General features: G+C 45.1%; 1 protein-coding gene across 2 annotated transcripts in view; it reads right to left on the bottom strand.

Moving 5' to 3' along the window:
• KLHDC10 (kelch domain containing 10) overlaps positions 1–14342 on the bottom strand; it is a 37508-nt gene extending 23166 nt beyond the window's left edge. The window contains exons 1-2 of one of the 2 annotated variants that reach the window (XM_008174065.3): positions 14107–14342; positions 470–559 (exon numbers count right to left, since the gene is read on the bottom strand). In XM_008174065.3, the coding sequence (XP_008172287.1) occupies positions 470–559; positions 14107–14266 (250 nt within the window). In that variant the 5' untranslated portion in view covers positions 14267–14342. The remainder of the gene's footprint in view (positions 1–469; positions 560–14106) is intronic. The other variant, XM_042842257.2, reaches the window with a different exon arrangement.
• Positions 14343–22738: the final 8396 nt, after the last annotated feature.

Genomic DNA, 22738 nt, shown 5'->3' with positions numbered 1-22738 from the left:
CAGAAATGCCCAAGAGGAAATTACTAATTTTGTATTCAGTGCAGGTTTTGGATGGTGTACAGTAAATGAGACCGGGGGCCTGATACTGAATATGGAGAGTAAAGAGAAACACTGAATAACTGCCCATTTGCTGAATGAAGCAGGGGTCCTACGGCACATGTACGAGTCATCATGAGACCTGCACCTAGTGTGTTTCAATGATCAGTTTTCTACACAGGATAGATGTCACATACAAGGTGATTTGGCAAGAGTACAAAAGTGCTCTTGTTTTGAAGTTGCAATTCACAAAATTCCCCATTTTAGAAAGTCAGATCAACAAGCAACATACAGATATGGACAAGCACACCTTTAAACACCTGTGCTTATACACACCAAAACCACAAGCACTCCTTACGCAGCATTTGGAAAGCGCAGAATTTAGAAGAGGTTCCCATCACCCACACAGTGATCTGTGATCAGCGCCACCCACCTGCTCTGAAAGACCTCTTACGGACCTTTAGGATGGGACGAGACCGAGGGAAGCGTCTAATTAGGACCAATCGTATTTTCTTCTTAGAGCCTGTTACCACAATTACCAGCAATGAGTCAGATACATACACACAGCAATAACAGTAGCAGCAGCAAGTTAAGCATCAAGAAAAATATAAAGCATTATCACTAAAGATGGTGCAAACTATCAGCCCAGAAAGGTTAACAGGTTTTAACACCCAAAAGAAGCAGATGTGCTTAAACTGGTTCCTAGTCTGACAGATTAAGGTACAACTATTGTGCACACTTGTTCTGATCAAATTCAGTAATCAGTAGTGGAGTGCTGCCACCTTGTGGCTAAAACTCATCAGCTGTTTTATGCGGTTTTAGGAATCAAACTGCTTTTCATAGCAGTCATCGCTCACACAAAGCCAATGAGCAGCAAGTGGGGGATAAAACCCAGTGAATTGGTAAAAAAAAATCTTGTCACTAGCTCCATCTGTGGCACGTGTATTTTAAAGTGTGTATGAGACTGATGAGAGAGATCCTGGTGATACTATTCTGAATCATGTTTTTCAGTTATCTGTATTAATCAATCTCTTCCCCACAGGGAGAAATCATCAGAAATGGACTACAGTTATTGGAATACATCTCAAGTTCACCAGCCCCAATTGTCTTTCCAATGTGTTCATGAATTTGGCAGCATTATGGAAATTAACATAAGATGTGACAGTTTGTTAAAAGATCCCTTTGTATCCCTACAGCAAATCATTGGAATGGTTTGATGCAGGTATGTATTTTTAACATGCCCTATGTTACAGCGCCAACAGGATTAACGTGTGACGCTCATCCAGGTCAACTGGTTAAGTTTGGTTTAGTGAACATATAGGTTTAGCGACGTGATCTCAGCACTGGAGTCAGAATGGCTCAAAGAAAAAGTGGATTTGATCCACACTTATTATCAATTACCAAATAAACATCAAAACCAAATATTACCAAATAAACATCAAGCCAAATTCATTCAAATTCTGTTGATACAGACATGGCTCCCATTTTATCCATCTGTCAGATCTCTTCCAGGTATTGAGACCCAAACTTGAGTAAAATACAACAAATGTGACCAACTTCCCTTTTCAATTCCCCCCCACTATTAACATTTTACTCTGCATTGCTGACAAGGTTTCATGCTTCTGGAACTGCAAAGAAAGCATTTACAGTAACTTTGCAATGCTTTGCAGAGCTGAGTAACATACACCAGCATGTGTGTTGAATAAAGTAAGAGGTTTGCATGAAACAGTGGTAAGTTAAAAATTGCATACAGGATGCATTTTGGCCATCATTAACCTGAAAGATAATTCCCTACCAGGACTGGCCTCCTGTACAATACTGCTGTCCTTGTTCAATATAATGTTATTAGCCAATGAAGAAACTATACCAAATGTTAGTGCACAAACAAGAGTCACCTGATACATGTGTTAAGTCAGTAACCAAAAGGCTATTGGCCTCAAATCTACATTAATTTATTTAATTAAGATTATCTGATGCTTTAAAGGTGATCTGCAAAGGGAAAAACTGAAACATCGATCCTTTTTGGTTGGCTTATACTGAATACAGTCTAACAGGAGTTTGATTCATTTGTTTAATGTCAGAAGCATCTTCTCTTCCTTGTTCACTTTTTTGCTGGAGGTTTCTTTAGAGGACACAGAACTGGAATGGGAGTTCTCAGCCCTCAACTGGAAGGTCCAGGGCATGGAATCTTTTCAACAACAAAAAAAACTTGTCTTTCAACTGCTTGTCAGGCATTGAATTAAATTGATTTTGGCGCTTGAATAAATATCACTTCCCCTTTTACTTCTTTGGTATTTTTGATATCATAATCCTACCATCTCTCCATTTGTCCATAGAGTCTTCCAGGGAAAATAAGAAGATAAACCACCTGTATTTGTATGTAAAAGACAAGCAGAAAAGAAAAAATTTTAAAATCTCAAACTTTTGACTATCATAAAGCAATCACGAAAAAAAGCAAACATTCTTTGCAGGTCACCTTTAAAGTTAGTAAGATAAAACACATAATAAAGCTCCGGATTAACTACAGATCAACCAGGAAGTCAAGGGAGTGCTTAGATACAAATAGACTGGAGTCCAAATTCCATCCTTGGTTAGGCATATGCAGAACCCAATGGAGTTAATGGGAATTCTGCATAAATAAGCAACAGCAGGATTGGATCCACATACACCTCTACCCCGATATAACGAGACCTGATATAACACGAATTTGGATATAACGCGGCAAAGCAGTGCTCCGGGGGGGGCGGGCCTGCGCGCTCCGGCGGATCAAAGCAAGTTCAATATAACGCGGTTTCACCTACAATGCGGTACGATTTTTTGGCTCCTGAGGACAGCGTTATATCGAGGTAGAGGTGTATCTGTATGAGTCATTCCAAGATCTCACTCTCATAAAGAGATTAAAAACAGAGAGTGATTCATTTGCCAAGATAATCAGGAAAAGACATCAGAAGCCAACATTACCATCCAAATAGGTTCTTGCCAGTTCCATTTCAGACTATACAGCTACTCATTAAACTTTTCATTTGCATCTTTAAATCACCCTGACTCCTATCTGTGGTACACATTGCTAATCTGGGTACCACTGCGTTCCCATTCCTATTATCCCTCACCCACGCCCTCTCCATTGTGGACAGTATCTACCTGTTTGCTTTGTCTTTTGTGAAGGAGTTAGAAAGCTCTTTAGGGCAGAGCACTTCCTTTTACTACATTGATGGAGTCCACTGCGATGGGGATCTCCATTCAGACTGGTTCCTCTGGGTACTCTAGTAATATAACCCCCACCCCACCAGCTGACAATAATTGAAACTTACACTAGAGCCACTTCACCATCTCCTTTGCTCCTTTTAGCAAATCCTCTTAGAGCAGTAGTCTGGAAGCTAAAGTGGAGGATTTCCACTCTATGCAAACAGGTAACGCTTGGGGAACCCGGAGCGCCTCTTACTTTGCTTAGAAGTCTGCTTCAAGTATATGAGAAGCCAAAGGCTTCGGAGAGAAGAATGTTCCCCGCCTGGGCTCCTTAGGCAACCAATCCTTCATACTGTACTAGCCCTTTTTACTCTCAGAAGTCCGGGAAAAGATGGTATGATATTACAATACAATGGGTTATAAACTGACTCATACCCCTCTGATAAACACCATTTCTGCTAAGCCTTAGATCAATTTGCACCCGAGAATGAGAGAGGGGAAAACTCCAGTACGAGATGTCGGATATAAAGTTACTGATTTTTACCCCGTCACCTGCATTATGCAAGGAGTATATGAAGCATATTGCTAGTTTCAATGCAATGAATATCAGAATAGGAAGTGATTGAAATGTTATGCACTTGGGGGAGGGGGAGGAAGAAGAGTCAGCTACACAAAATGGCTTCAAAGTACAAAGTTCTGCACAGCAGAGCAGATTGTCAGTTCTGCTTTCCCAGTTTTAAGGCTCCAAAGCTAATTTGGTTGACATAAAACCAAGCAAGGCAGCAGGGACTTTCAGAGGAGAAGAATCCAGGCAAACAGCGTGACATTGAAACACTGCCACATGGCCATACCTCAAAAGGGTTCTAAGATAGGACTAATCAAGTCACTTCTCCATGACGTGACTGCAATCTAAAGTCAACTGGATTTTTTCCCACCCATATTTCAACCGCGCTATATAATTTTGCTCATATATAATTGAACTGCAAGGCACAAAGAAAGCAACTCAGCCACTGAAGACAAGCAGCAAAAATGTACGGTAAGAGGGACTTCAGGCAGAGCAGCAAGACAAGTTTAGTGGACAAAGGAATTTGCCTTCCATTTTATCATCTTTTTTATCTAAGGAAAAGAAACGCTGGCATCCTGCCACTGGCCCGACTTATACAATAAAGTAGTATTGTATAAGTGCCACATAAGCTAACGCTCTCTCCCCTATTTAGGATTTAGGAAGAGGTACTATATGGTGTTTGCCTAGTATCCCTTAACTCTTCCATTAGGATTTTCATTTTCAAAAGAGAGGCCACTTTAATCTAGTTTTTGAGACCAAGTGCCTGAAATCCAGTCAGTGTCCCTTTATCAGGGCTGAGTTGTTAAAGCAGAGCTTAACTGAAACACAACAATAATTAACCAACCATCAAATTCAACTTTTCTTAGTGAGTGAAAGGGGCCTAAACCATCAATTTCGGCAGAATTTAAGTTTTGTTGTTCTTAAACGGAATTACGAAGCCTAGTGCCTGGGTAGTTATCGTCACAGGGGGAACTGATGCAGTGCTTTCTTCCTAAATCTGTGGAGAGACGACTCGAGATGGCTACTGTGCTTTAGCTGTCCCAAGAAGCAGACTGAAGCAGACAAGAACCTGGTCAGTTTCACGGCTGCTATTCAGAACCCTGTGGACAGAAGTGAAACGGATAAGGATCACATCTGTTTCATCCCCTTGTTGGGAAGAGCCGAGGTGCAAGTGGCTGGAGCTATTTGCTGGGGAACAGGATACACCCCCTTCTCCCCAAAGAGGCACGATGTGGGAAAGGAATAAAGCTCTTTCCGGCAAGCTCTGTCCAATCCAGAAATGTGACTTCTTCATCCCCAGCCAGCAACTAGCTGCAGCCAGATAGAGAAGATGGAGACCCTGAGCAGGGTCCAGGGGACAGCACCTTGATAGGAGTCTCAACACACACTGTCTTCCCATCAGCCAGAGGGATAAGCTTCTCAGCAGGTTATTACCCAAGCTTCACAGATGGACACTCTACTTACATCTTACTACCCTGTAGCTATCAGGTGTCTGGGCAATTTACCAGCCCTGTAAACAGAGAATGAAAAATACTCCCGATCAAGAGTCTTGTGGATTAGAAATTAGTCAACAAGCAAACTCTAATGCAGTGTGGTGGAGTTTAATCCCAGAATAGGAATAAAAAATAGGCCTAAGAGCGATGCAAAGGCAGCCATATTATTGCTCTAAATTATCAGGTTTTATTGGAACCCGAAGTAGAACAGACACGCAAATGGAACTTCCACAGGTGTCCAATTTTAAAGGAAAGCTGCACTCATTCTGTTCACATGGTAAGAACTCCTTGTCACGGCAAATAACACCCATTTCAAGGCTTCTCAATACAGTTCTTTCTGAGCCTAGAGCTGCAGGCAGGCAGGCGAGGCTAAATCCGTTTTTAAACTCGCTTGAACACCGAGTAGCAATGGTTTAAGCTGTCAGAACCGACTGGTGAAGCAGGATGGAGACTGGTTTAGTGTCTCTTTCATAGGGCCCTCAGGATGCCAGTCACAGGTGACATTCTTTTCAGCAAGATGGCTGCCCACAGCTCTAGGCTCAGAAGTGCTAAATGCATTTTAAGAAGACCTGCTTAAAAAAATAACTGCCACACCATAGTAAAAAGGGCTTGTTGTGTGAGCACTCTTACCAGAGGGGTGATCAAAGTGGGGGCAGTTTTCCTCTGAACGTGGAAGCAAAAGCGGAGGGTTTAAATGCTTTTTGTTCTGTTTTATTTTCACAGGCTTAAACAAAGACGTTTCCCCTGCAAACAAATCACACCAGTTTCATTTCCAACCCCTCCCGTGTGCATTTTAGAATTTTACCTCACTCACCTTCTCTAGTTGGATACTCAGTTACTGGCCTAGAAAGGATTGTGGTACAGAAGCAGTTCCCGAAATTGGAATTCTAGTTCTCAAGTTTCGACATCCTCTCCCTACAATCCACTGAGTTTATCCAGATCTGTGTGTACGTGACACAAAATGCTTGTGGTTTGCTTTGATCTATTGCATAGACAGTAGGTTTCAGACAATTCACTTGACAGTTTGTTCATTACGCCTTTGAAAGAAGCTACAGTATGTAAAAAGAAAAGAATAGGGGCGAGATAAGAGTCAGTAGCAGCCAGTAAGGTCTACCTGTTATGGTTAGGCTGAGCAGACATCCCAATATTAGGGTGTCAAGGCTCCTTCCCCACTCAGAACTTTAGGGTACAGATGTGGGGGCCTGCATGAAAACTTCTAAGCTTAACTACCAGCTTAGCTCTGGTCCGCTGCCACCACTCCCAATGTGCTAATTCCCTTCCCTGGGTAGCCTTGAGAGACTCTTCATCAATTCCCTGGTGAATACAGATCCAAACCCCTTGGATCTTAAAACAAGGAGAAATTAACCATCCCCCCTCCTCTCTCCCACCAACTCCTGGTGGCTCAAGATCCAACCCCCTTGGATCTAAAAAACAGGGAAAAATCAATCAGGTTCTTAAAAAGAAGGCTTTTAATTAAAGAAAAAGGTAAAAATCATCTCTGTAAAATCAGGAGGGAAAATAACATTACAGGGTAATCAAACTTAAAGAGCCCAGAGGACCTCCCTCTAGCCTTAGGTTCAAAGTACAGCAAACAGAGGTAAATACCCTAGTAAAAGGTACATTTACAAGTTGAGAAAACAAACATAAAACTACCACGCCTTGCCTGGCTGTACTTAAAAGTTTGAAATATGAGAGACTTGTTCAGAAAGATTTGGAGAGCCTGGATTGATGTCTGGTCCCTCTTAGTCCCAAGAGCGAACTCTCCCAAAACAAAGAGCACAAACAAAAGCCTTTCCCCCCCCCCCCCCCCCAAGATTTGAAAGTATCTTGTCCCCTTATTGGTCCTTTGGGTCAGGTGTCCGCCAGGTTACCTGAGCTTCTGAACCCTTTACAGGTAAAAGGATTTTGGAGTCTCTGGCCAGGAGGGATTTTATAGTACTGTACACAGGAGGGCTGTTACCCTTCCCTTTATAGTTATGACACAGGGGCTTTGTCTTATATAGGTATCTATACTGCCCCCGCCCGGAAAAAAAAAAGTGTCCCCATTTTTCATACTTGCTATCTGATCACCGTAGTTACAGTCCCAGAAAGACAGAGGGAGATTTTCAAAGTCAATAGCACTTAGGCTTCAAGCTACCATTTGCGCATTTGAAAAACATCTTCCCCATTAAGTTGCGTCAAGTTTGGCCACAAGAACTCTCTCTACACATGCGACCAACTCCCTCGTAGGGCACATCTTCACTCACTGCAGTTAACTCAAGTTATCTACACTCCAGTTACTCCTCTTGAGCTTATCTAGCTTGAGTCAGAGCAACCACACTGTTTGCTACAGCACTCAAGTTGCTGCATCTCCACCAGCGCTGCACTCATTCATGTGCGACTTCTCGGGGCACATCCCGGGGCTGTGTGTGTTGCAATAAACGTTACTACTCAATGAATTCTCCCTCCGCAAATCATGAGCGAATTGGTCTGTCTTTTATGAGCACATGGGGGAAAGCGTGGGAAAGCGCTGGAGGATGAGCAGCAGTAGCCTGCATCTACACTACAGAGTGGTCATGTTATCAGCCGACAAGTTGTGTTCACTGATATTTTAGCCTATCCTCCCTCTGGGGCCTGCCAAATCAAGTTAAAAGCACCACCAGGCCTGAGTTAAGGGCTTGTGTGTGTGTCGACAGGACTGTAGTTTGAGGCAACACTAAAGTTAACTTTGCAGTGAAGAGTGCGTCCAACGCAAGCTGTCATTGTCTTTAACTCTCGAGGACAAGCTATGGCTTCATTAGATCTGAACAAGGTAAGCATTTCAAAGGCATGTTGTACACGTGCAACATGCTTATTTTCAATTAACTTTTCAAGGCTGAAAGGCTTGAGCAGGCAGAAGTGGGTGCTCTAAATATCACGACGCTTAGAAAGTTAGCACAAAACAGTGCTGGGGTGCAGTATGGGACTTGCAAATGCTTATGAATTCATTATAGGTAGAGAACAAAACCTCTTCGGACACGTAAAAAGGCAATCGAGGATTATGACCATGGCAGTTTAACTAAGTTCACGAAAGGCATCGGAACCGTTTATTAGTGGTGAAATACACTATTTTCCAGACGAGCTGTTCAAACCACTAATCTGTCCCACCCAGCATTGTAAATGGCTTGTTGAAACTGAGCAATACACCTCTACCCCGATATAACACGACTCCATATAACACGAATTCGGATATAACGCGGTAAAGCGGTGCTCCGAGGGGGCAGGGCTGCGCATTCCAGTGGATCAAAGCAAGTTCGATATAACGCGGTTTCACCTATAACGCGGTAAGATTTTTTGGCTCCCGAGGACAGCGTTATATCGAAGCAGAGGTGTACTTAGGTCAGAAAAACAATACTGCACCACTTTATGCAATCGTATCCCACTGATTGCTATCTGCAGTCACAACACACAGACAGCTCTAGGCTGATTTCTACCACATGTGTTGCCTGCTTGTGACAAAGACACTAGCATAAATGGACCCCAGGTGCCATCATACTTGTTCCAACTAACATAAAATTGAAGTGCTGCACTATGATCTTCAGTTAGACCAGGTCTAGCTGACTCCTCCACTATTAGATGATGGACTGTTCGATAACTTGCCCCAAAAGTAAAAGATTGGTATATCCAGAGACTGAACTATCAGGAAATGGAGAGTTTCTTAAAGCAACTCCATGATGAAATAGAAGCATGGGAGGGCAGCCACTCAAAAGCTGTAAGAGAAGCAACCCAGATACAGGCTCTCAGTATTGTATAAGCTAGTGAAATTTCTAATCTGTTTTAGTTGCTTTAAACAAAGCTACAAATGTTTCCTCACTTTGATGGAATACAAGAGTCTCGTGCATTTGAGCTGAAATGGATCAACATCCAGGATGTATTCCAGTCGAAGCATTTAGAGCGGTCAGTGAAATAAAAAGTAAGTTTCACACTTTGCCAGCCTGGAATGGGAAGACTGCCAAAACTGAGATCACAAGAATTCAAAAAGAGGCTGCTGGACTCCCAACTAAAGACAGCACACACTGATAAAGAGCATTAAACCCTCATTTTCAGGCCTAGTAAGTGTCACATGATGCAAATGTTTTCAGTATTCACATTCCACTTCATTCCCATTTGCCTAAAGTTGTATCCAACAAACAACTGGATACTGATGAGGAATATGGACATTTAACTGGAGAGTTAAGCTATATCTGAAACATCTGAAGGCTTTCTTGTGAGGGACCAATGTCCAAATATATTAAGATAATTCGAATATGGATCCCCAACTATGTCATGTCAGTCTACGGTTTCCTATGGATAAACTGTTTCCAAGTACAACTATGAATCCTTTATACTTTACAAGCAAGTCTCAGATTCATCTGGGATGGAATGAGCATCTAAGAGATCATTTAGATCAATCCGCCTTCAGCCTAGCAGGATATAATTATTCCTAGAGCATGACAGACAATTGTCTGGGGCTTGCCTCAAATAGCTCCAAGGATGGCAATTCCACCATCTCCCTTCACAACTTGCATCACTGCTCATCCTAGTCTTCCAGCTGTAGTATCCTCTCGAAAAGGAATTGTAAAGTAAAAATTGTTTGTGCTCTTTACTGCTTCTTTACATTGCATAAACATGCCCTCAATACGCTTTTCCCCACCCACATTTTCAAAATGTGGAATTTCCAACTTCCTTCTTTGTTGCTGGAGGACATCAGCAAGGTCTTTGGAGTAGGACCCCTACAGAGGACAAATCCAAAGTTTTAGCCCTCCCAACCACCAATTATAGGGCAAATTGATACTGACTTTTAGATCCCACCTTCACTTTTTAAGGCAGTTTCAACAGTGGCCAGACAAACCAAGTTTGAAACTATTTTAGTTAAAATCCATTCAAGAGAATTCAAACATGTTCAAAAGTCCCATGCAGACAAGGCCTAAGACTCAACTTCCTCTCCTTCCTGCTTCAATACGTCATGCCTTTAAGAAACTGTAACCGTCTCTTCTGTTTATGGTATTTCTAAGATGTCTATCCCCACTGAATTAGATCAGGCTGCAGAAGCAGCACTTCAAGATTTGGTGAACATGTTTATTTCTCCATTCTGGTCCTCAAAGTTCTCATCTTCCAAACTTTCCATCACAGCTGGACACCTTGGCAACTTTTAAGTTGTGCAGTTGATCATTGAGTAGTGATCCACGATTAGTGAGACAGTTACATGACTATAGGGGACACAATATCCCAGCATTAAGAGTAAAGGAAACCTCTGAAAACAACGTTGACTGACTGATCAGCTTGGCCATAAGCCTCACACACAAGAATCTTTCTAATAGGATATTTAGATCAGAATTCTCATTATGTATGAATTGCATTTTTTCAGAATACCAGTGCATGAAAGAGGAAAATTTTTCACCCAAAGCTTGTGTTTGTGTTGCTTAAAAAAATGCAACATTGCATAGAATATTTTAAGTTGCTTTCCACAAATTTTATATAATCCCATTCCACCTGCAAATGCCCAAATATAAATAAACTTCAGATCATACAGGTTACTGCTTGCATCCTGTCATAAAGCATGTCCGGCAGTATATGTAATGCTTAGTTACAAAAAGAATGACCAAGTAAATACAGTAATAAGCAGGAGTAAAGTTAGGGTCTAAAAAGAGGGAAAGGGAAGAATTTGTATCGTGAATGTTAAACCTGACCTGCAAACAAGTATTTTCCTCCTTCCTTATGCCATATACAGCGAGTCTGAAAGGCTTGACATTTCTTTTTAAGACACACTAGACATTCAGATCGTGTCTGCCACAGAAGACTATGTTGACTACTGAATTAGTGAAGTGTCATCACAAGAAAGTGAAAGCCAAGTAAGTCAGAGGAAGGGAAGACGTTTTCATCAGACCATTTAAAACTCTTCTTTGTTAATATCTCAATCTCCCATGCCTAGCGAAAACTTGAATCTTTAACACAGACAATTTTTCTCCATGTGCCAAACATTCAGTTAAGATGCAAGAACTCATACTCCCCACCCGCAACAAAGAAATCCTCCAAGAAAAAAAACCCACATACATACAAACCCTCACCCACCCCCCTCCTTTTAAGACCTCAGGCCTTCTTTATACACCTCTACCCTGATATAACACGACCCATATAACACGAATTCGGATATAACGTGGTAAAGCAGCGCTCCGGGGGGGGAGGGGGCAGGGCTGTGCACTCCGGCAGATCAAAGCAAGTTCGATATAACGCAGTTTCACCTATAACGCGGTAAGATTTTTTGGCTCCCGAGGACAGCGTTCTATCGGGGTAGAGGTGTATGTCAGAGAAGCAAAAAGGATTCATTTTTCAAGTCAGCTTTAACTGTTAAGCTACGAGTACAGCTTTGTGCAGTTGCTGTATGGACTGAAATATCGGGCCCGTGTTAAGAGAGCCGATATTTCAGTCCATACAGCAACTGCAAAAGCTGTACTCGTAGCTTAACAGTTAAAGCTGACTTGAAAAATGAATCCTTTTTGCTTCTCTGACATACACCTCTACCCCGATAGAACGCTGTCCTCGGGAGCCAAAAAATCTTACCGCGTTATAGGTGAAACCGGGTTATATTGAACTTGCTTTGATCCGCCGGAGTGCGCACAGATTCTGTAGACAGTAGGACTCTTTTTCTAATCCTTTTACAATATGTTTTAAAGAGTTTTTACTTTATTACTTCAAAGAGTTTTTCCCTTGTTGAACAAGTTACTTTTAGAAGTACAATTTTCATCTTCCTCCCCCCAGTCTTTTCCTGAAAGGATCTCAACAGAGAAACACATCCCCATTTTATAGGTGCAGACACTGGCACAAAGGTTAAGACTTTCCACAGGTCACAGTGAGTCAACAGCAGAGCCAGGAATAGAAAATAGCCCAGGGCACTTTCACTTTTGTTATGTTAGTTTGACTTCTGAAATTTAGCTCCCGCCCCCAGCAAAAAAAACACCCACCACACACACTGTATGAAATAATACAGGTTTCAGAGTAGCAGCCGTGTTAGTCTGTATCCGCAAAAAGAACAGGAGTATCTATCTCCCCTTGTAAGTATTCTCACACTTCTTATCAAACTGTCTGGACTGGGCTAGCTTGATTATCACTTCAAAAGTTTTTTTCTCTTACTTAATTGGCCTCTCAGAGTTGGTAAGACAACTCCCACCTGTTCATGCTCTCTGTATGTGTGTATATATATCTCCTCAATATATGTTCCACTCTATATGCATCCGAAGAAGTGGGCTGTAGTCCACGAAAGCTTATGCTCTAATAAATGTGTTAGTCTCTAAGGTGCCACAAGTACTCCTGTTCTTTTTGTGAAATAATACAGAACACCAGGCTTACTGAAGGTGAAGAAAGGTTTGCAAAGCCTTAGCAAATGTGCCACCTTCCACAGTGTTCTAAGAGCTCTTTGGCATAAATTCATGTCAATGATCTCTGCACAAAAAGGATCACACCATACTTAATGGAAATCCAGGGCAGTTAAAGCAGGGCCAATGATGTCATGGTAGAGAGAGAAGATGCAAATTGGGTGGATGGACAAATAACTCAAAGCAAATAGTTACATTCCCGCCAACATTTGAGATCTGTGAATGGAAACATTTGATAGGGATCACACTGAGTAGGTTATCACAACTGTCCTCCAAACGGTATCTCAAGGGTTCCCAACGCATTTAAGTGAAATCAATAAAAACAACAAGGAGTCCAGTGGCACCTTAAAGATTAACACATTTATTTGGGCATAAGCTTTTGGGGTTTTTTACCCATGAAATCTTAGGCCCAAATAAATCTGTTAGTCTTTAAAGTGCCACCAGACTCCTGGTTGTTTTTGTGGATACAGACGAACACGGTTACCCCCTGATACTGAAATCAATGGAAGTTAGTGGCTTCATATTATTAGGCAAAATTGGTTTCAACTGAAACAAACAAGTATATTATCTCTTCCTTTTCCTAAAGGGAACCAAATTTATGTGATTTTCTTATAAGACAAACTTGGTACAGCTGATTTTGAAGTTTAATAAAATATTTATGAAAAACAAGAGCTGGCCTTTTAGATGGTAGTATGTGTGAAGGTATTAGCAGCAGCTTTACTCATCCTTTGGTAGATGCAACATCCTTTACACGTAAATTTGCAGATCACACAACCCTGTCGCAATGTTACTATTGTATGTTGCTGGCATCAGAAAGAGATCATCAAAATCAATGTCAATTACATTAACAACAAATACAAGGGAAGAATGATCTTGTAGCCAAAGACAGAGCAGTCTTAAAGTCAGGGTTTATAGATTCTACTTCCAGCTGGGCAGTTTCAGTGTCTGGTTTCCTAACCAGGTACTTCCCTTGGTCCATCACTACAGTAGCGAAGCACCTTCGAGATCAGACACACACTGTTCACAGCTTGTGCAATTAAAGGGCTTGACTCCGTCTCTGTGAGAGACCCTGGGCAAGTGACTGGACCTCTCAGTACTTCCCTGGACCCGGCTGTGAAACCGGGACCCCAACAGCGCCCAGGGGGGAGGATGGGAGGCCTGGGTCCGCTGTAGGACGGAGGGACCCATGAGGGCAGCACGGTCAGACCCAGCCCCTTTCAAGCCGATCGCGCCCCAGCGTGACCCCGTTTTCTGGGCAGTAGAGACACCCCCCGGGCGGGGCAGTCCCGGGGCAGTGGGGCGCCCCCTCCCCATTATCAGGGACCCCCAGATGGGGTCGCCCCCCCCCCTAGAGGCCTCCCCCTTTCGGAGCTGCTCGGGGGGGAAGGGGGTATGACGCTACCCCCTGGGCGCGGAGCGGCCCCAGGCGCTGTGGCGGAGGCCGGAGCGGACTCACCTGCCAGGTGGGGCCTGCCCGGCAGCTGGACGAAGCGGTTGAGGAGCCCCCCGGCCGGCGCCGCCCCGGGCCCGTCCCCGCTGCACCCTCCGCCCGAGCCGCTGCCTCCAGCGCCCCCCCGCCGCCGGTTCCCGTCCCAGCCGCCCTCCGCCGCCGACATGGCCCGACCGACTCCGCTCCCCCCCACAGCTCCGACTCCGCCCCCGGCCCGCTCCCTCCGCCGCCGCCGGGGGAGTATGGAAGGGCTTCGCTCGCTTGCTCCCACGGAGAGGCCAATCAGCAGCGGCCTTCAATAGTCAGAGCCAATAGGAGACCGACTTCTTGGCAGGTGGAGAGAAAGAGGGGGGACGTCACCAAAGAGAGGGGCAGAGACAGACGTGAGCAATGGATACCCGAGGTCCTCGAACCGCCCCGCTCGACTCTTTCTGGTCCTCCGGGCGCCAGTACGGAATCAGGCAGGAGCAATCAGCAGCCGAGTCCTGAACTCTCAACAACCATAGAACCTTCTGTTCAGCTGTGAGGCTGGTATCTATCTAGAGCTAGGGTGGTAAGGCGGGGGGCATGTCCCAAACCAACCTCTGCTAGGGCAGCATTCATGGGGTCCCCTCCTGCCTTGTGGCAGTAGTTGAGCAGAGGGAAGCCACCATACCACTGGTGAAAAGCAACAGAGAGTCCTGTGGCACCTTTACAACTAACAGATGTATTGGAGCATAAGCTTTCGTGGGTGAATGCCCACTTCGTCGGATGCATATTCATATTCTATATGAATAATACCACTGGTGGTTATTATTCATATAGAACAGAGGTTCTCCCTGGGGTCAGGACTCCTCAGGGGATCACGAGGTTATTAGAGGGAGGGTCATGAGCTGTCAGCCTCCACCCCAAACCCTGCTTTGCCTCTAGCATTTATAATGGTGTTAAATATATAAAAAAGTGTTTTTAATTTATGGGGGGGGGGGGGGTCGCACTCAGAGGCTTGCTATGCGAAAGGGGTCACCAGTACAAAAGTTTGAGAACCACTGATATAGAAGCATAGAAGATGAGGGTTGGAAGAGACCTCAGGAGGTCATCTAGTCCAACCCCCTGCTCAAAGCAGGACCAACCCCAACTAAATCATCTCAGCCAGGGTTTGTCAAGCCGGGCCTTAAAAAAGCTCTAAGGATAGAGATTCCACCACCTCCCTAGGTAACCCATTCCAGTGCTTCACCACCCTCCTAGTGAAATAGTGTTTCCTAATATCCAACCTAGACCTCCCCCACTGCAACTTGAGACCATTGTTTCTGTGCATACTGTGTAGGCCATAGTATAGGTCTGATCATAGCAGCTGCCTGACCAATCTTTTTGTTCTAAGTTTGTACAGTGCCTAGCACAATGGGGCCCTCATCCATGACCGGGGCTACGACAATGCAAATAATAAAAAATAAAATAATTATTAATAGCAGTTGCCATATTAGAGCTGATCGAATGATGGAAAAATTATTTACTAATAATTATTCGTGGGAGAGGGAAAAGAAAAAAATTGCAAATACCTGCAATACATTAGTCACCCAGCTCTATCTGGTCTCCTGTCTCCCATAGCAGCCAGCATCAGATGCTCTAGAGGAAAGTGTAAAACCCCTATAATTGACCTTTAAGCAATCAAATGCCCATATGGGAAGCTTCTTCCTAATCTTTTCATTAGTGGTTGACTTATGCCGAAAAGATTCAGTGCTTACATCCTTTATATACTGTTATCCTTTCTTACATAACTGTGATGTTATTCATATAAATGTCTAATGCTTTTCTGAATCCTACTAGTTTCTTGGCCTCAATGATATCCCAGGGCAGTGAGTTACTGCAGATACAAGATTCTAATCCTACCACTGGTCTTTTCCTAGAAACTGAAACCCTGGGGTAGTAATGGCTGTGATGCTAGCAATGAACAGCCTTTGACAAGCACTGAACGCTCTCAACTTCCTGGGATTCGAAAGCATCAGCATCTGGCAGCATCTCTCCTCCTTCCTTGCCTGCTTAGCTAATATCATCTAGCAATGCAGCACTCATTGTCATAGACGCTCAACACCTCTATCCTTCAGCTGCCTCTATTTGAGGCCCACATTGCTGTATTATCTATCTTTATAGCCCCTGACCCTGTAGGATCTCCATGCTGCTAGACCCATGCCCCTACACAACGCCCCATTGAAGTCAAAGGGGTTCCATGTGCGTGTCAGGAGTCATAAGAACATAAGTATGGCCATACTGGGTCAGACCAAAGGTCCATCCAGCCCAGTATCCTGTCTACCGACAGTGACCAATGCCAGGTGCCCCAGAGGGAGTGAACCTAACAGGTAATGATCAAGTGATCTCTCTCCTGCCATCCATCTCCACCCTCTGACAAACAGAGGCCAGGGACACCATTCCTTACCCATCCTGGCTAATAGCCATTAATGGACTTAACCACCATGAATTTATCTAGTTCTCTTTTAAACCCTGTTATAGTCCTAGCCTTCACAACCTCCTTTCAGGAAGGACAGGCAGGGCAGAAAAGGTGGGGGAGTTGCGTTGTATGTAAGAGAGGAGTATGACTGCTCAGAGCTCCGGTATGATACTGCAGAAAAACCTGAGAGTCTCTGGATAAAGTTGAGAAGTGGGAGCAACAAGGGTGATGTCGTGGTTGGAGTCTGCTATAGACCACCAGACCAGGGGGATGAGGTGGACGAGGCTTTCTTCTGGCAACTAGCAGAAGTTGCTAGATCGCAGGCCCTGGTTCTCATGGGAGACTTTAATCACCCTGATACCTGCTGGGAGAGCAATACAGCGGTGCACAGGCAATCCAGGAAATTTTTGGAAAGCGTAGGGGACAATTTCCTGGTGCAAGTGCTGGAGGAACCAACTAGGGGCAAAGCTTTTCTTGACCTGCTGCTCACAAACAGGGAAGAACTAGTAGGGGAAGCAAAAGTGGATGGGAACCTGGGAGGCAGTGACCATGAGATGGTCGAGTTCAGGATCCTGACACAAGGAAGAAAGGAGAGCAGCAGAATATGGACCCTGGACTTCAGAAAAGCAGACTTTGACTCCCTCAGGGAACAGATGGGCAGGATCCCCTGGGAGAATAACATGAAGGGCAAAGGGGTCCAGGAGAGCTGGCTGTATTTTAAAGAATCCTTATTGAGGTTGCAGGAACAAACCATCCCGATGTGTAGAAAGAATAGTAAATATGGCAGGCGACCAGCTTGGCTTAACAGTGAAATCCTTGCTGATCTTAAACGCAAAAAAGAGGGTTATAAGAAGTGGAAGATTAGACAAATGACCAGGGAGGAGTATAAAAATATTGCTCAGGCGTGCAGGAGTGAAATCAGGAAGGCCAAATCACACTTGGAGTTGCAGTTAGCAAGAGATGTTAAGAGTAACAAGAAGGGTTTCTTCAGGTATGTTAGCAACAAGAAGAAAATCAAGGAAAGTGTGGGCCCCTTACTGAATGAGGGAGGCAACCTAGTGACCGAGGATGTGGAAAAAGCTAATGTACTCAATGATTTTTTTGCCTCTGTCTTCACGCACAAGGTCAGCTCCCAGATTGCTGCACTGGGCAGTACAGCATGGGGAGAAGGTGACCAGCCCTCTGTGGAGAAAGAAGTGGTTCGGGACTATTTAGAAAAACTGGACGTGCACAAGTCCATGGGGCCGGATGCGCTGCATCCGAGGGTGCTAAAGGAGTTGGCGGGTGAGATTGCAGAGCCATTAGCCATTATTTTTGAAAACTCATGGCGATCGGGGGAGGTCCCAGATGACTGGAAAAAGGCTAATGTAGTGCCCATCTTTAAAAAAGGGAAGAAGGAGGATCCGGGGAACTACAGGCCAGTCAGCCTCACCTCAGTCCCTGGAAAAATTATGGAGCAGGTCCTCAAGGAATCAATTATGAAACATTTAGAGGAAAGGAAAGTGATCAGGAACAGTCAGCATGGATTCACGAAGGGGAAGTCGTGCCTGACTAACCTAATTGCCTTCTATGATGAGATAACTGGCTCTGTGGATGAGGGGAAAGCAGTGGATGTGTTATTTCTTGACTTTAGCAAAGCTTTTGATACTGTCTCCCACAGTATTCTTGCCACCAAGTTAAAGAAGTATGGGCTGGATGAATGGACTGTAAGGTGGATAGAAAGCTGGCTAGATCGTCGGGCTCAACGGGTAGTGATCAATGGCTCCATGTCTAGTTGGCAGCCGGTTTCAAGTGGAGTGCCCCAAGGGTAGGTCCTGGGGCCGGTTTTGTTTAATATCTTTATTAATGATCTGGAGGATGGTGTGGACTGCACTCTCAGCAAGTTTGCAGATGACACTAAACTAGGAGGCGTGGTAGATACACTAGAGGGTAGGGATCGGATACAGAGGGACCTAGACAAATTAGAGGATTGGGCAGAAAAAAACCTGATGAGGTTCAACAAGGACAAGTGCAGAGTCCTGCACTTAGGACGGAAGAATCCCATGCACTGCTACAGACTAGGGACCGAATGGCTAGGTAGCAGTTCTGCTGAAAAGGACCTAGGGGTCACAGTGGACGAGAAGCTGGATATGAGTCAACAGTGTGCTCTTGTTGCCAAGAAGGCTAACGGCATTTTGGGCTGTATACGTAGGGGCATTGCCAGCAGATCGAGGAACGTGATCGTTCCCCTTTATTCGACATTGGTGAGGCCTCATCTGGAATACTGTGTCCAGTTTTGGGCCCCACACTACAAGAAGGATGTGGAAAAATTGGAAAGAGTCCAGCGGAGGGCAACAAAAATGATTAGGGATCTGGAGCACATGACTTATGAGGAGAGGCTGAGAGAACTGGGATTGTTTAGTCTCCAGAAGAGAAGAATGAGGGGGGATTTGATAGCAGCCTTCAACTACCTGAAGGGGGGTTCCAAAGAGGATGGAGCTCTGCTGTTCTCAGTGGTGGCAGATGACAGAACAAGGAGCAATGGTCTCAAGTTGCGGTGGGGGAGGTCCAGGTTGGATATCAGGAAAAACTATTTCACTAGGAGGGTGGTGAAACACTGGAATGCGTTACCTAGGGAGGTGGTGGATCTCCTTCCTTGGAGGTTTTTAAGGCCCGGCTTGACAAAGCCCTGGCTGGGATGATTTAGCTGGGAATTGGTCCTGCTTTGAGCAGGGGGTTGGACTAGATAACCTCTTGAGGTCCCTTCCAACTCTGATATTCTATGATTCATTCTATTCTATGATTCCTCAGGCAAGGAGTTCCACAGGTTGACTGTGCCCTGGGTGAAGAAGAACTTCCTTTTATTTGTTTTAAACCTGCTGCCCATTAATTTCATTTGGTGGCCCCTTATATTATGGCAACAAGTAAATAACTTTTCCTTATTCACTTTCTCCACACCACTCATGATTTTATATACCTTTATCATATCCCCCCTTAGTCCTCTTTTCCAAGCTGAAAAGTCCTAGCCTCTTTAATCTCCCCTCATATGGGACCCATTCCAAACCCCTAATCATTTTAGTTGCCCTTCTCTGAACCTTTTCTAATGCCAGTATATCCTTTTTGAGATGAGGAGACCACATCTGTATGCAGTATTCAAGAGGTGGACATACCATGGATTTATGTAAGGGCAATAAGATATAAAAATAAGTCCATCCTTTCTGAGGTCGTTGTAAAATCTGGGCCTTAGATTGTCTATTCTTCAGGGCAGGGACAGTATCTTTTAAGAAGTCCATAAGGCACAACAACACACAGATGCTGCTACATCAGCAATAAAATATCACAATGAATGGATCAAGCTCTGAAAGAATTTATTTGTTTATTTATTTAAGAGCATTTTCAACATTCTTTCTTTGTGTTGGGGAAAGATCTTTGTCATGTATTTCACTGAGTGGCATTTAAAATCTCCCTAGTTCTATCCATCTCTGTCTGCATAGAGCTCAGCTCCCACACAAAGTTGACTTTGGTCACACTGTATTCCAGGTATCAGGGGGTAGCCATGTTAGTCTGTATCTACAAAAACAACAAGGAGTCTGGTGGCACCTTAAAGACTAACCGATTTATTTGGGCATAAGCTTTTGTGGGTAAAAACCTCAGCATCTGAAGAAGTGAGGTTTTTACCCACGAAAGCTTATGCCCAAATAAATCGGTTAGTCTTTAAGGTGCCACCAGACTCCTTGTTGTTTTTGTATTCCAGGGATACTCTATCTAGACCATTTGAATGAAGGAAGGCTAAAATTGATGAGTGGATATTTGCAAATTCCTTTCACTGACATCAGAAACGGGCTTAAAAGCCTAAATAAATAAATATATAAATAAATTGGCTGTGTGTTCAGGATTCCAATTCCCCAAAGTCAGTGACATTTGGATCTAGTTTTGGTTCAGGAAATTGGGGTTTTGCAAAATTAGAATCCAGGTTTGGATTTTGAATGCCTCAAAGTTCCAAAGTGTCACAAACTCCTGTGATTGCGTCGTGAGTCTCATGATATTTGCTGTTTGTCTTAAACACCCAGCTCTTGAAGACATGCAAATATGCGAGACTCTTTTTAAAATGTTAAGTTTTTAGCATTTGTGATGGCAGAGAAAAGCTTGAAAATGTGAGGCCTAAAAGCTCAGAAACCAGAAGGCAAATAAAAAGACTCCAACATGTATTATCGTTTTTAAAACTCATGAGTTTTTGGGGCCTGAGTCATGATTTTTGAACACCTGGGATCAGTAATACTGGGGTCGAGAGGATCCAGGGATTTCTCCCTTAATCACAAGTCAGGGGAGTGATCTTCCCACAAAAGGGGAGGGCCAGGAAGCAGGAGATTGTAGGGGCTTAAGGCTCAAATCGACAAAGGTATTTAGGCTCCTTAGTACCATTGATTTCAATGAGAAAGACAAGGTAGGTGAGGTAATATCTTTTATTGGACTAACCCAGACCTGAAGAAGAGCTATGGACTGATTTCAATGGAACTTAGGAACCAAAATGCTTTTGTGGGTCTAGAATGTTGGGAATTCATTAGAGAGATTGTGTAATTAATGTGGAAGTGTTGTGCAGAGCAAGTCAGTAGACTGTGGAATCAGTAATTAGACAGAGATGGCTACAGTGGTTTGGGCCTGTTATCAGGTTACCCTGGGGCAAAAGCTCCAGGTACATCTTCGATTGGATCCCATCTGGAGGGAAGAGAAGGCATGGTGGACACAGGATGACCTATCAAGAAGGATGCTGCTGTCATGGAAACAATTTATGATGGAGTCAGACATCTTGCTCCGGACAGACAGCAGTGGGAGAAATGGGTTGCCTCCTGTGCCTGTAGGCACAGGAGACTCTAAGGCCTGGTCTACACCTGAAACTTAAGTCGACCTAGCTACATTGCTCAGGGCTGTGAAGCATCTCACGCCCTGTGCGGCACAGTTAGGTTGACCTAAAACAATTGTATATGCAACTAGGTTAATGGAAGAATTCTTCCATTGATCTAACTACCACCTCTCAGGGGTGCATATACTACAGCAATGGAAAAACTCCTTTTCCATCGCCATAGTGTCTACACTACAGCGCTACAGCAGTGCAGCTGCAGCTGTGACACTGTAGTGCCGGTAACCCTCGCTCCCCGTTGTAGCGCCGGCAGTGTAGACGCACCCTCAGTAACCCTCGCTCCCCGCTGTAGCGCCGGCAGTGTAGACGCACCCTCAGTAACCCTCGCTCCCCGCTGTAGCGCCGGCAGTGTAGACGCACCCTCAGTAACCCTCGCTCCCCGCTGTAGCGCCGGCAGTGGAGACACACCCTCAGTAACCCTCGCTCCCCGTTGTAGCGCCGGCAGTGTAGACGCACCCTCAGTAACCCTCGCTCCCCACTGTAGCGCTGGTGCAGTGTAGACGCACCCTCAGTAACCCTCGCTCCCCGCTGTAGCGCTGGTGCAGTGTAGACGCACCCTCAGTAACCCTCGCTCCCCGCTGTAGCGCTGGTGCAGTGTAGACGCACCCTCAGTAACCCTCGCTCCCCGCTGTAGCGCCGGCAGTGGAGACACACCCTCAGTAACCCTCACTCCCCGCTGTAGCGCCGGCAGTGTAGACGCACCCTCAGTAACCCTCGCTCCCCGCTGTAGCGCCGGCAGTGTAGACGCACCCTCAGTAACCCTCGCTCCCCGCTGTAGCGCCAGCAGTGTAGACGCACCCTCAGTAACCCTCGCTCCCCGCTGTAGCGCCGGCAGTGTAGACGCACCCTCAGTAACCCTCGCTCCCCGCTGTAGCGCCGGCAGTGTAGACGCACCCTCAGTAACCCTCGCTCCCCGCTGTAGCGCCGGCAGTGGAGACACACCCTCAGTAACCCTCGCTCCCCGTTGTAGCGCCGGCAGTGTAGACGCACCCTCAGTAACCCTCGCTCCCCACTGTAGCGCTGGTGCAGTGTAGACGCACCCTCAGTAACCCTCGCTCCCCGCTGTAGCGCTGGTGCAGTGTAGACGCACCCTCAGTAACCCTCGCTCCCCGCTGTAGCGCCGGCAGTGTAGACACACCCTCAGTAACCCTCGCTCCCCGCTGTAGCGCCGGCAGTGTAGACGCACCCTCAGTAACCCTCGCTCCCCGCTGTAGCGCCGGCAGTGGAGACACACCCTCAGTAACCCTCGCTCCCCGCTGTAGCGCCGGCAGTGTAGACGCACCCTCCTCTTTACTCCCCTTATGCTCCCCCCAAGCCCT

The sequence above is a fragment of the Chrysemys picta genome, chromosome 1 (genome assembly GCF_011386835.1).
Source record: "Chrysemys picta bellii isolate R12L10 chromosome 1, ASM1138683v2, whole genome shotgun sequence".
NCBI lineage: Eukaryota > Metazoa > Chordata > Testudines > Emydidae > Chrysemys > Chrysemys picta.
The sequence above is the reverse complement of the archived record's forward strand: the minus strand, read 5'-3'. Positions and strand labels throughout refer to the sequence as shown.